Raw genomic sequence first — 11,617 nt, 5'->3', positions numbered from 1 at the left:
GCCAGTACCTCCCTGTGTTCAGAGCTGTAAATTTGTCCAGTCCCAGGGTCTGAGACTGCACAGGAGCATGAAAGAGGGTGTGGGAATATCTTGGAGTAGGGCTTTCCAGGTCCTCGAGTAGGTGTGGGAAGGAGGGAGTGAAGTCAAAAACCTGACGTAAGGAAGTGGGGAGCGGGTTCTAGGGCTTTTCTGTTCCTTGTGCCAAGATTGCTCCCTCTTCTCCCTACCTACATATTCACTGTTTTCCTTCCTTTCAAGTGGGCTGGGAATGGGGAAATTTGCTTGAGCTATTCTGAGTTATCTGCTGCTCTCAGATTTAATTTCCACATAATGTAAACCAAAAGCTATGAAGTGTAGCAGTGTTTTTACAGGCCCTTTTTTGGATGAAATTCGGAGGGTTATTCTTGCAGCTGCTAGGTTCGGGTTTGGCCACAGTGCATCCTCATGAACCTCACCAGTTGTGGAAAATGGCTAGAAATTCCCACAGTTAGACTGTTTTATCTGCTGTCATCTCCTCAGTGCGTTGCAGAACAAATCCAAGAAATGCATTATTTTGTAAATGCAACTGGAAAAAGTTCTTTCTTGAGGGCATGGGGTGAGCATGTACCACAGCTGGGGTAAATGTCAGCAACTGCTCCTAGTTACCACAAATGAGTCACGCTCTCAGCCGTAGCTCTTCACAAAAAGCTGGATGAATGTGCAGTTTTGAGAGCTGCTCCCTTTGAAACCCCTGATCCGTTGACCTCAGTGTGCATTGTTAACTGTGTGCTTTCTATGAGACAAATGAAATTTAGCTGCAGCCCAGCTTAAACACATAAATTTAAAAGCATCGGTTGTTTCCTGAGATCCAACTTGAAAACTCGACAGCAGCAGGGCCAGCTCTCTGCCACCAGCACACGGAAGCTCATTCCACCATCTCAATGTGTCTCCTGCAGTGTCGTGATGCGCTGACGACCCGCCAGAAGCTCATTGCCCAGGACTACAAAGTCAGTTACTCGCTGGCCAAGTCCTGTAAAAGTGACCTGAAGAAATACCGCTGTAATGTGGAGAACCTGCCCCGCTCTCGGGAAGCCCGGCTTTCCTATCTGTTGATGTGCTTAGAGTCTGCTGTGCACAGAGGTAAGTGGAGTTCAAAACTTGCTGGCACCTTGGTTTTAAAATGAAGGACCTTCAACTTTGTGTATTTAAAGCCTTCTTCTCCAAGAACCTTTTTCCAAACTTTGTTTCAAAGACAAAGTTCCTCATCATGGTGCTTTCATCACTGTTGTTTTGATGATCAGAATAGCTGAGTAAACCCCTCCTGCCACTGACTCCTTTTGTGCAGACAAGAAGTTTAAAATGCAAAATAGCAAATCCCACTTGGACTGCTGATGTATAGTTGCAAATCCTTCTATTCACTGTGAATTCAAGCAGCTCTTTTCCTCCATTGTGTAGTAAGCATTAAATATGCTACAAGGTTAAAACACTGAATAGAGAACCTGTTTATCCTCACTCAGGGAAAACCAGGGATACTCAGTCCTCTGCCTGCTGTAAATAATGTTTTTTCTTGCAGTTCAGTAGCTTGGGTAAATGCTTTATTTCTGTGACTCTGGTTTTTCCCTATATAGAAAGAAGGTAAGTGTGAGAATACTATTTTTGATCATTTAAGTTAATGTAAGCTGGAGGTGTCCTAACACCAGCTGCTGTTTCCAAAGGCATTAGAAGGCTCAGTGCAGCTGGACCATGCTAAAGGTTCTCTGTGAAATTGCCATAATGTGAAATAATGTGTTGCATCCTCTAGATCTGCACTGGAGAACTGTTTGTTTTTCCTCTTGGCATGCAGCTGTGTGGTTTTCAGAGTGAGCAGCAGGGCTGCATGCTGCAGTGCCTCTGGCATGGGATGGGAAGGCTGCCATAATTCCATAAGCAGTCTCTACATTTGTGAGTTTGAATAACTCCTTGCTTCTGATTGATGTGGAAATGATGTACCCTGTTTGTAGAAAAATTGTGGGATTTTTTTTTTTTTACTTCTCCCTGCAGTAGGGCAGGTGGTTTCCTGAATTACATGCAGAAAACTGCTGTTCAGTTATTTACTTTCATGGTGGAACAGGTTCTGCAGTGTCTCATGCATGAGGCATAGCCCAGGAGGAACACTAATTATTCCACACAGCTCCATGTGCATGTGTTACAATGCCTGGCAGCCCCTGTTGGAGTGTCCTATGTTCCATGGGATGTTGTGCACATATGAATAGGTTGTGATGGGGTCTGCAGGAAAGCTTATAGCAGGTCTAAGCATTTACTACAGCAAGATTTCTATGCAGCTGCAGTGGTTTGTTGGACACTCCATATACACTCTTGTTTTAGTCTGATTTTTGGCTTCCTGAGCATTTATGTATTATTGCCCTAGAAAACCCTCTCCTTGGAGAAAGTGTTTAACCTGCTGTCCAAACAAATTCCTCTCTGTTACATACCAAGCTGGTGAACTACCCAAGTGGAACTCTAGTGGGAAAAGGAGCCCTTGAGCATAAGGGGAAAAGCTGACTTGTGCTACAGAACTGCAGATCCATGAGTGCTTTCCGCTGTTCGTCAGAAGCAACTCCTGTAACGTGAAATCCAAAATCAGATTCTCTTAATCTTTCAGGCATTCTTTTTTAAAAAACTGTGTTAAGTCCATAGACTGGCTATATTTTACAGGGTTGTTTAAATGACAGGAGCTACCATAACCTCTGCTTTATTCCCCAGCACAAATGCTCCAGCACATTTGTTGCAGTCTGGTGTTGTTCAGAGCGTGGACTCTTGATTGTCTCTGCTCTTCCAACTCACTGGTAGCACAGGTCAAGAAGGGCTCTGCTAAGCATTGAAACTAAATAACATCATCTTCTCTTGGCTCAGGTCGACAAGTGAGCAGTGAGTGCCAGGGTGAAATGCTGGATTACCGGCGCATGCTGATGGAAGACTTCTCACTGAGCCCAGAAATCATCCTGAGCTGCCGAGGGGAGATCGAGCACCACTGCTCCGGCCTCCATCGGAAAGGTCGCACCCTGCACTGCCTGATGAAAGTAGTCCGGGGCGAAAAGGGCAGCGTCGGGCTCAATTGTCAGCAGGCAGTAAGGAGCTTTTCTATCACTTCACTTAAGTTTGCTCAGTTGGTAGAAGCATTGATTTGTCTGTCAATGTTTTGCCTTGCGATGGAGGTTCTGCTGAAGTCAGCCTGGCTCTGCTGGGTGCCGCTGAATGCTGGAAGCAGTTGTGTAATTGCCATGCTATCTAGCAGCACATCAGTAAGGGGTGGTGTTTTTGCCCTCAAAAATACATTTTGCATTGTTGTGCTCTGGGTTTTGTATTGGATCTTCTTTAGTTCTTCCTCACCAGCTTTGAAGTCATGGAATTCTCTCCTTAATTCTAAAATATTTCTTCTCCTTCCCTTTCCCCCCTCTTCCCTTTTCTTCCTTTACTTTTCCCCCTGTGCCCTGTCCTTGGAAATGCACAAAACCTTTCAAAGCACCTTCCCACTCAGTTTTATTTTTGCTATTTCATTCAGCTTTAAGGATGGAAATGGAACTTCAGGGACAGGGAGGTACAGCAGGCTGCTGTGGGTTGATGTAGTTGCAGCCAGTGAAGGAAATGTTATTTTCCTCCAAAATACCTCTGTAAAATGGAATATTTATTTTGCCTTTTTTTTAACTCCATTTTGGCCCAAATACATCCTGCTTATCATTTCTTTAAATTGAAAACAATTTAATTTTTGTTCAAACTCATTAGTGCTTTTTAATATGAAATTACATTTTTGTACTTAGTACTTGGTTTTAATGACCCATGACCCCAAGAAAGTGACATCAGTGATAAAAATGGCAAAGGAGTGTTAGTGCTGATGTAGGAATTTGGGGAGATGTATGCTCTTGACTTCTTTTAATATACAGAACCACTGTTCTATACATTTCTGTTGTAAATGTAGCTTAAAACTTGAGCCTCACATGATGCCAGTTTGTGTGTATTATCAAAGATAAATTAATACCTGTTAAATTTTTGTAAGGCATTGGGTGCTTTTGTGGTGAAGCTTTTCTGCATAAATACCAGGTGTACTTGTGCAGCAGCTGTACAGTTTGAGTCATTCCTGCGGGGATCTGTAGTGCATTACTTATGCTCTGCAGCCTTTGTGTGAGAAACTGAGTATTTGTTTCTGTTTAAATACAAAATTGAAACTGCTGCTTCAGAATTTTGTTATTTGCAAATATTCATAAGATCAGTTAATCTTGGGAATAACTTTTAGATCATGAAGTGCATGTTCAGAACAAGTCGTAAGTCAAAACAGGAGACCCCCAAAAGTGATACAGGATTTCAGACTTCCAGAGAAAAATATCTTTAGAAATTTTGAGCAGGTTTGGAGGTTTTTTAATTCTCTTATACTTAAGATACTGCTTTAATTTTTTTGCAGTAAGTTGATGCAATAGTAAATAGGATTGTCCATGAGTCTCCTTCAAGTTAAATGTGTTTTGTTCTTTGGGCAAAGGACAGCAGAAAGAAGCAAATAAGGTGTTGATTTTATAAACTACATTTAGTTTGTCTGGATTTTTATGTGCAAGAGGAAATAGATGATTGCAAGAACAGAATAAACGTTCCAATGTTCTGAGTTTCTGAAGACTGACATGGTGCTATTACATAGCTGCCTACAGCTTTTGAAATACTAAATAATTTATTGTTCTTATATTTTGTATTTGAATGGTAAGGGTTGTCAGTGTCTTTGTTGTGTTTTGATTTATTGTGTTAGAATGAGCTTCCTATTTTCACGTTCCAAGGCAGATACATTACCTTTGCAAGGAAGAGAATATTGTGTGAAAGTCTTCCAGATACTAGGCAACTTGTGCTAGAGACTCCAACTCCTTGTCACATGAGGTTGGCCCAGATGGCAAGCCCTGAAGAAAGGAAGTTAGAGATCCATCCTTTAGAGTAAGCTGGAGCCATTTCAGTTCTTTCTGGGTACCTAGAGAGCACCTTAGACATATGGTTCTGCTGTGGCTCTTCATGGTGGAGCTGTTGTGTGTGGCACTCCTACATTTTCACCTGCAGAAACAGAGAACAGCACAGGTGCTCTGGGGTGGTCCCAGCAGAGCTTGCTGCAGTTCTTTGGGTCCATCTCCAGATGTTGTCTTTTCTATAGAGTCAAAGACTTGCATCCCTGTGCTTTTAGCAGCATCATGAGGTAATGCTAGTACAGCACCATGATTTCTTGGCTAACTCAAAGCAATAGTTCTTGTCCTGAAATTCTTCCTTATAGAAGCTCTTTGACCGGGCACACATGCCTAGAAAGTTTGCTGGAGGCAATTGGAAGGGAAAACATCTAATTTGGATCTGGTTTTACTTACTGTCCTGTCTGTGAAGGTTTGCTCTGATTCTGCTCGTCTTATGAAAGGAAGACTTTTGCCCATCTGCCAAAAACAACCTAAAGAATCCTAAAACAACAAAACACGACCAAAGAACCTCCATTTTATTTTCCTGCAAGACAAGAGCATTGACTTGTACCCTTTCCTTCATCCAGATTGAGTGATTATTTGTATTTAAAACTGTCAACAAAATGCATTCTTAGACATTCTCAAACCCCCAGTATTTTAATCTGAGAAGTTCCATTTCTTGTGAGACACCTCAGCCGGAGTCATCTTGCATGTGAGAGTCTCTGCTCACACCTAACTGCTGTTGTGCAAGAAGCACATCTAGACCTAAGTGTCAAAGCTGTGTGGGGGTTTTGTCTTCGTTTCAACAGTGAACTTGCCAAAATTCTAAAGCTCTGCGAAGGGTGGAGAACAATGGCTTTATGTAAGTGGTTTGGCCTAAGTTAGAAAGAGAACCCCTGGATGTGTGTTGAGCCTCATTGTGCCCAGCTGTGGACGTAAGGGATCCTATGCACACGTGTGCTGTGGTGGGTCATCAGATAGGAGATTAAGTGTCACTTAATTGTGAGCATCAGCCGTTCAAAGGTCTGCAGCTGTACTGGCAGTATATAGCACCTCTGGTGTTGCTTGGTGAAAGCAGTATTTTGTATTAGAGCTGTTGGCAAATCGTTTTTCAAATATGTGGCTTCTGTGTTGCCCTGGTCTTATCTTTGGGTTTATTTTCTGTTCAGACCTTTGAGCATCTAAAACTCCAATCCCTGCTAAAAAGGCATATATTTCTTGCCTCCAATTTCTAATACAGCTGTTAAATTGGTAGTTCATTGTTAATTTAGTTCCGTGTCCAGGATAAAAGTTCAGGGGATTGTAAAGTTTATCCAGCTGCTTTTCAGCTGTGAGGGTTTGTTGTGTGAGGGAGGAAAATCCTATACAACCTTCACTTTTATCACTGTTGCCAAATTATTCCTTCTTCCCTGCAGTCAGGGCAGCTGGCTTGGTGCTGCACATCTTGCATGTGGTTGAGAATTAAGATTGGGAATTCTGCAGTAGTGCCCAAAACAGGGTGGAAGGATAAGGAGGTGCTTCAGTGCTTCTGAGCTGTTGTACCCAGTGTGCTTTGGCCTCTTCCACTTGATAGCAACAGAAATACCAATTAATTGAGACCTGAGGAAGAATCCTGCCTACATAATGCTCTGGCCAGTTTATCTAATCTGTGTGTATAAAAAAAGTGTTGGGTTTGAGGTTCTATTCACCGATTTGTCCTTGAGGGAGTAAATTCCACCTTTGATATGTAAGTCACCTAATTTGAAGTAATCCCATCACTTTACATGCAGAGTATTCCCCATCCATGCAGGCTGTGTGTCTGCACCAGCAAAACCACAATATTCTTCTCCCTCTTGCAGTGACTCTTAAGTTTGTAAAGAGCACATTCAATTAAGGTACAATATTCTTCTCCCTCTTGCAGTGACTCTTAAAAAGCTTGTAAAGAGCACATTCAATTAAGGTGCCACTATGTTATGAACTGTATTGGCTTCTGTTTGACCACTGTCAGAGTTGTATAAAACGTTTATTTATTTATTTTTTTAATTAAAGTATCCCAAAAATTTTTGATAGGTACACCTTTTCAGCTGCCTGCATCCCTTAGAAGCTGATGCTGGGCATAATTAAGAGCGAGTCGCAGCAAATCCTGTGTTCCTCCCAGGCAATCTGTGGTCTGTCCTCATGACTGCAAGTTTCCTGTTGGATAAATTGTGCTAGCTTGTATTTTCTCCAGTTCTCTGATGCTTTTTTTCTTGCCTGTGTTTTGAGATGTTAGGGTTTTGCCCCTGGGAGTTTCCTGGATGGTGTTTCGGTGCAGACTTTGAAAGGTAGAGAATAAAATTGTAACTGTGCTTTTGATTTAGTTGGGCTGAGGGCCAATGACTAAAACCATTAACTAAGTGTCAAGATGCTAGGAGCATGTAGACCATTTGATGTTGGTGTGCAGTTGCCTTCTCAGCAACCTCTTCTTTTTTTTTTTTTTCCTTCAAATTTGTCAGCTGAAGATGTTTGCCTGCTGAATGATGATACCAGTCTGCCTTCCATCAGTCTTTGGAAATTCACAGCTTGATGGAAAATGAAGTGGGGCATGGGGATCCTTGGCTGAATTATGGTCCAGAAGCTACCTTTGTCCCAGAATTGAGATTTACCCAAATTCTCTTCCCCTGGCCCAGCAGACACCTCCCAAATTACTGTGTCCGGATTTGATTTTGTAACATAGTGCTAAATATGCTAAATGATGTTTCCTTACTAATAAGAGAGAATTGTTTTTCTGCAGCTTTTGTCAGAACAGCTGTTTCACAGGAAGAAAAGATTTGATGGAGCTGTTCATACTGCATTTACCTATGACAACTGAAAGTATTTAGAAGTCATAAAGGGAGTGCTGGGATATCAGCTTTGGGTTGGCACACCTGGTCTCTAAATCTTTGGAAAGTTTTTATTTTCATCTTTCATTTACACTATGACCTCTCTTAAGTAGTTAAAACAGGGTGTCCTGTTTTATAACTTATTTTATACCTTAGACACACACATACATACACATAATAAAAAAATGTGTACTATAGTTCCTGACTTCCAAAAGCTTGAGCAGGCATCCCTGAGGAAATGTTACCTCATGGGGCATCAGAACAGGACATTGTACTCTCCAGGCAACTAAAAACTGGTTTAGACTTTGTAGATAGGCACATGATCTTTAGACATTGATTTGGGTTTCAGTTGTAAATAGTATTCATAAAAATACGACAAATTTGTGTGTTTGATATCGTCAGCCTTACGGAATTGAGGCTACCATCAAAGCTTAAGACAGATCACAAATAGAGTATGCAGATTTTACCTGTTCTAGTCTGTAAATTGGTACATAAGTAGTCCAAGTTTACAGCTGACCTTCAGTGTGTGACTGGTCTCATACAATGTTCCTGGGATACCTTCATAATGATAATTAGGGTCCAGCAGTGCTGGAGTTGGCAGCACAAGTTCTTAAAATAAAACACTGCAGAGCAGAGTTCATACATTGTGATGTTGTTACTGGCCTAGAATTGCCACACTGAGAGGTTGTAAGTGCTCTCATTTAGGTCTTTAACATTTGTTTTCCTATCCACAATTCCTTTCTTCCAGCTTCAAACCCTGATTCAGGAAACGGACCCCGGTGCTGACTATCGCATCGACCGCGCGCTGAACGAGGCCTGCGAGTCGGTGATACAGACAGCCTGCAAGCACATACGGTCTGGAGACCCCATGTAGGTGCCTCTCAGTTAGAACTGATGGGTTTTTTCCTGTTAGGCATCTGTAAAGGTTGTGTGGCTGACCAGTAGAGACACTAAAACCTGTCCAGACTAGTGACTCCAGACCAGTCATAGAGGGTTAAACTGAGCTGTCTCCATTCTTGCTGTACAAGCAGGCCAGTATTTTTATAGGAGGACTGGTTTAGCACTGGTGAAGGATGGAGCTATCACGGACACTTAGACTAAGTTTGTAACATTTGGTGTGCTAATTTCTCTAACTATGTAAATCTCAAGCAATATCACAATGTAACAAGCCTGGAAAGGCCAGGTAAGCAAATCCATAAGGCAGAGACTGGTGTCTCCTTTGTCTTCAGGTGTGATAATATATTCTGCCCTGAGCCAGATTTTCTGTGGAATACTTCTTACGATTTTGTTGTATATCGAACTTGCTGAGATAACTAAAACAATGGAACGTGAGAGAGTACAAATCTGATATACACTTGTTTTAGATGTAACCTTTTTGAAGGAAGAGAAAGATCTTCACTGAGTTTGAACATCTTATCTATGGTTCACTGGAAAGACTGATTTGGCAACACCAGCTGTTACAGGGAAGCTTAGCATGATTTTAACAGTCTGTGGCCTGGCTTTTTCTTCTGTTTGCAGGATTCTGTCTTGTCTGATGGAGCACCTGTACACTGAGAAAATGGTAGAGGACTGTGAGCATAGGCTCCTGGAGCTCCAGTATTTTATATCTCGTGACTGGAAGTGAGTATTGTAAAACAAGATATATCTTTATTTGATGTTACTTGTATTAAGTGTTTGTATGCATTAGCAGTTCCTTGTAAAACAGTATAGCTTGTGATTGTTCAGAAGAGGACCTTCAAGTATGGCAGGTTGGTAGGGTGTTAATGCCTGTTTAGAACACTAAAAGCAAAAGCTGCTTAGAAAAGGTGTGATGCCACTTAAATCAGGTACTCTTGTAGAAGTGATGCAACCTTAAAAAGTGCTCAAGTTTGAGCTCTAAAATTCATTGCATCTAATTAAAGAATTCTGTCTGACCATATTGAAGTTGAAGGTCTCTTTCTCTGCAGGTGGCAGCCAGTTGTGTCTGCTCTAAGTGCTGCAATATGGAACTTAAGGAAACCCAAGTTTATAAGTATAACAAAGACTCACTGTGTGAGAAGCTTCCTGCCTCCATTTATGCCTTTTTTCAAATTCTCTGGGTGTGATTACAGCCTGTAGAGCAGATATAATACCCTTCAGAGCACTACTTTTCCATCTTTCTCATCCAGAGATGGCAGTGCTTTGTTTTAAATATATACAAAGCCCCTTGTGCCAGTGTTGGTTAGGATGAGGTGAGAATAAATGTGATAAACGTGACCAGTGAGGAAAGAATAAGTGTTTGGCTTGTCTTCTAAAGAAGATTGAGAGGTGAGGAAATAGAGTACATTAAATGGCCTTACTGCAGGAAATTGAATAATTGTTCTTAGTGGCCACAAAGAGTGTAAGGCAAGAAGTCCTGGGCTTCGATTACTGCAAGGAGTGTTCAAATCAAACATTAAGAAAATCTTGACTCATAACAAGTCATGTATTTATGGACAGCATTGCCAGCAGCTGAGAGCTGATGTGCTCTGTGAACCTTCTGCTTTTAAAATATAAGGGGCTTCATGGACCAGGGAGTTTAAGGCTTTTTGGCTGTTCATTTAGTCGTCTCAATAATTATCTCCATAGGCAGACAAGAATACTTAATTTTTCCCCCCTTCCTGTTTGTCTTCATTGCTGTGTCTCCTGCCTGTACTGTTTCCAGCAGGTAATTAGTTGTTTGAGTCAAACTTAAGGGATTGGAAGAAGGAAGACTGAGTATTTGCATTTTCTTGGGAGTAAGGATAATTCTAATTCATAGTGCAGGCTGGGCAAGATTAGCTTATCTTTGTTTAACCACTGTTCCCCAGAACTGGTTTATAAATCTGTTGTACTGACCATGTGCCTCAGACATATGCACAGAGTAGATAGGGTTTTGTTGATATCTTTATCATTGTCTATATAATTGTGTCCACCGAAATCACTTCATGTTTGTTTCCTATAGTGTTTATAAATATGAAGATTCCATTTTGGAAAGTCAGTAATATCTCACTTAACTTTCATGTAATTAGACATCATCTTAAGAGATCTTCGCTTAGATGCCAAGCAGGGGACACTGAGTTTTCAGCTGGCTCAAATCCAGGGCAGACAGAATCAATCCAACTTAGATTTTTATGGAATTGGTGTTTCAGAATGGCAGCAGTACAAAGTATGTGTAAGATATTACACAAGCAAGATGTGGTATGTACCTGCCTTTCTGCTGGTTCAGGACATCAAGGAGATGATTTTTCTCATGTGTCAGCCAAGTGGCTGGCATGCTGCAGAAGAAATGGGAGGTGCTTCAAGAAGTGTTGAAAATTTGATCTGTAATTAAAGGTTTTGGTGTTATTTAGGGAGTTGATTCAAAATTGGAATTTGGAATCCTGTTGGTTCAGTTGGTCAGACATTGCTGCTGATTGGTGTCCTGGTGGTGCCTGAAACCTGAAGTGGATTTTCTGTCCCAAAAGCATTTCGGGATAACTTTTCTGTTTGCAGATTGGACACAGTCCTTTACCGCAAGTGTCAGGGAGATGCCTCCCGCCTCTGCCATACCCATGGCTGGAATGAGACCAGTGAGCTGATGCCTCCAGGGGCTGTTTTCTCCTGCTTGTACAGGCATGCGTATCGCACAGAGGAGCAAGGAAGGAGGGTAAGTGCTGATGGGCAACTTGGTACTTGTTGATCTGTGGTAGAAGGGTTGCTCACACATTTGGAAGTTGAACACTCTATGCTAAAACTGCCAGAACTCAGAAAACCTACTTTAAATCATTTACTGCAGGTGGTAGTTGCACTGCTTGGGGTGCCCAGCTCTTCCTCAAGGGTGCCCTGAAGGCCTAGGTAGTTGTTCTGGTAAGGCAAAATAGGCCCAGCAGG

At 41.8% G+C, this 11,617-nt stretch overlaps 1 protein-coding gene across 1 annotated transcript in view; it reads left to right on the top strand.

The window, feature by feature from the left end:
* GLG1 (golgi glycoprotein 1) overlaps positions 1 to 11,617 on the top strand; it is a 46,025-nt gene that overhangs the window by 15,399 nt on the left and 19,009 nt on the right. Inside the window, exons 7-11 of the mRNA XM_017740992.1 lie at positions 936 to 1,119; positions 2,872 to 3,086; positions 8,517 to 8,638; positions 9,287 to 9,388; positions 11,240 to 11,393. Coding sequence (XP_017596481.1) covers positions 936 to 1,119; positions 2,872 to 3,086; positions 8,517 to 8,638; positions 9,287 to 9,388; positions 11,240 to 11,393 — 777 coding nt within the window. The remainder of the gene's footprint in view (positions 1 to 935; positions 1,120 to 2,871; positions 3,087 to 8,516; positions 8,639 to 9,286; positions 9,389 to 11,239; positions 11,394 to 11,617) is intronic.

This window comes from Corvus brachyrhynchos, unplaced genomic scaffold (genome assembly GCF_000691975.1).
Source record: "Corvus brachyrhynchos isolate BGI_N302 unplaced genomic scaffold, ASM69197v1 scaffold26, whole genome shotgun sequence".
NCBI classification, from domain to species: Eukaryota; Metazoa; Chordata; class Aves; order Passeriformes; family Corvidae; genus Corvus; species Corvus brachyrhynchos.
The sequence above is the reverse complement of the archived record's forward strand: the minus strand, read 5'-3'. Positions and strand labels throughout refer to the sequence as shown.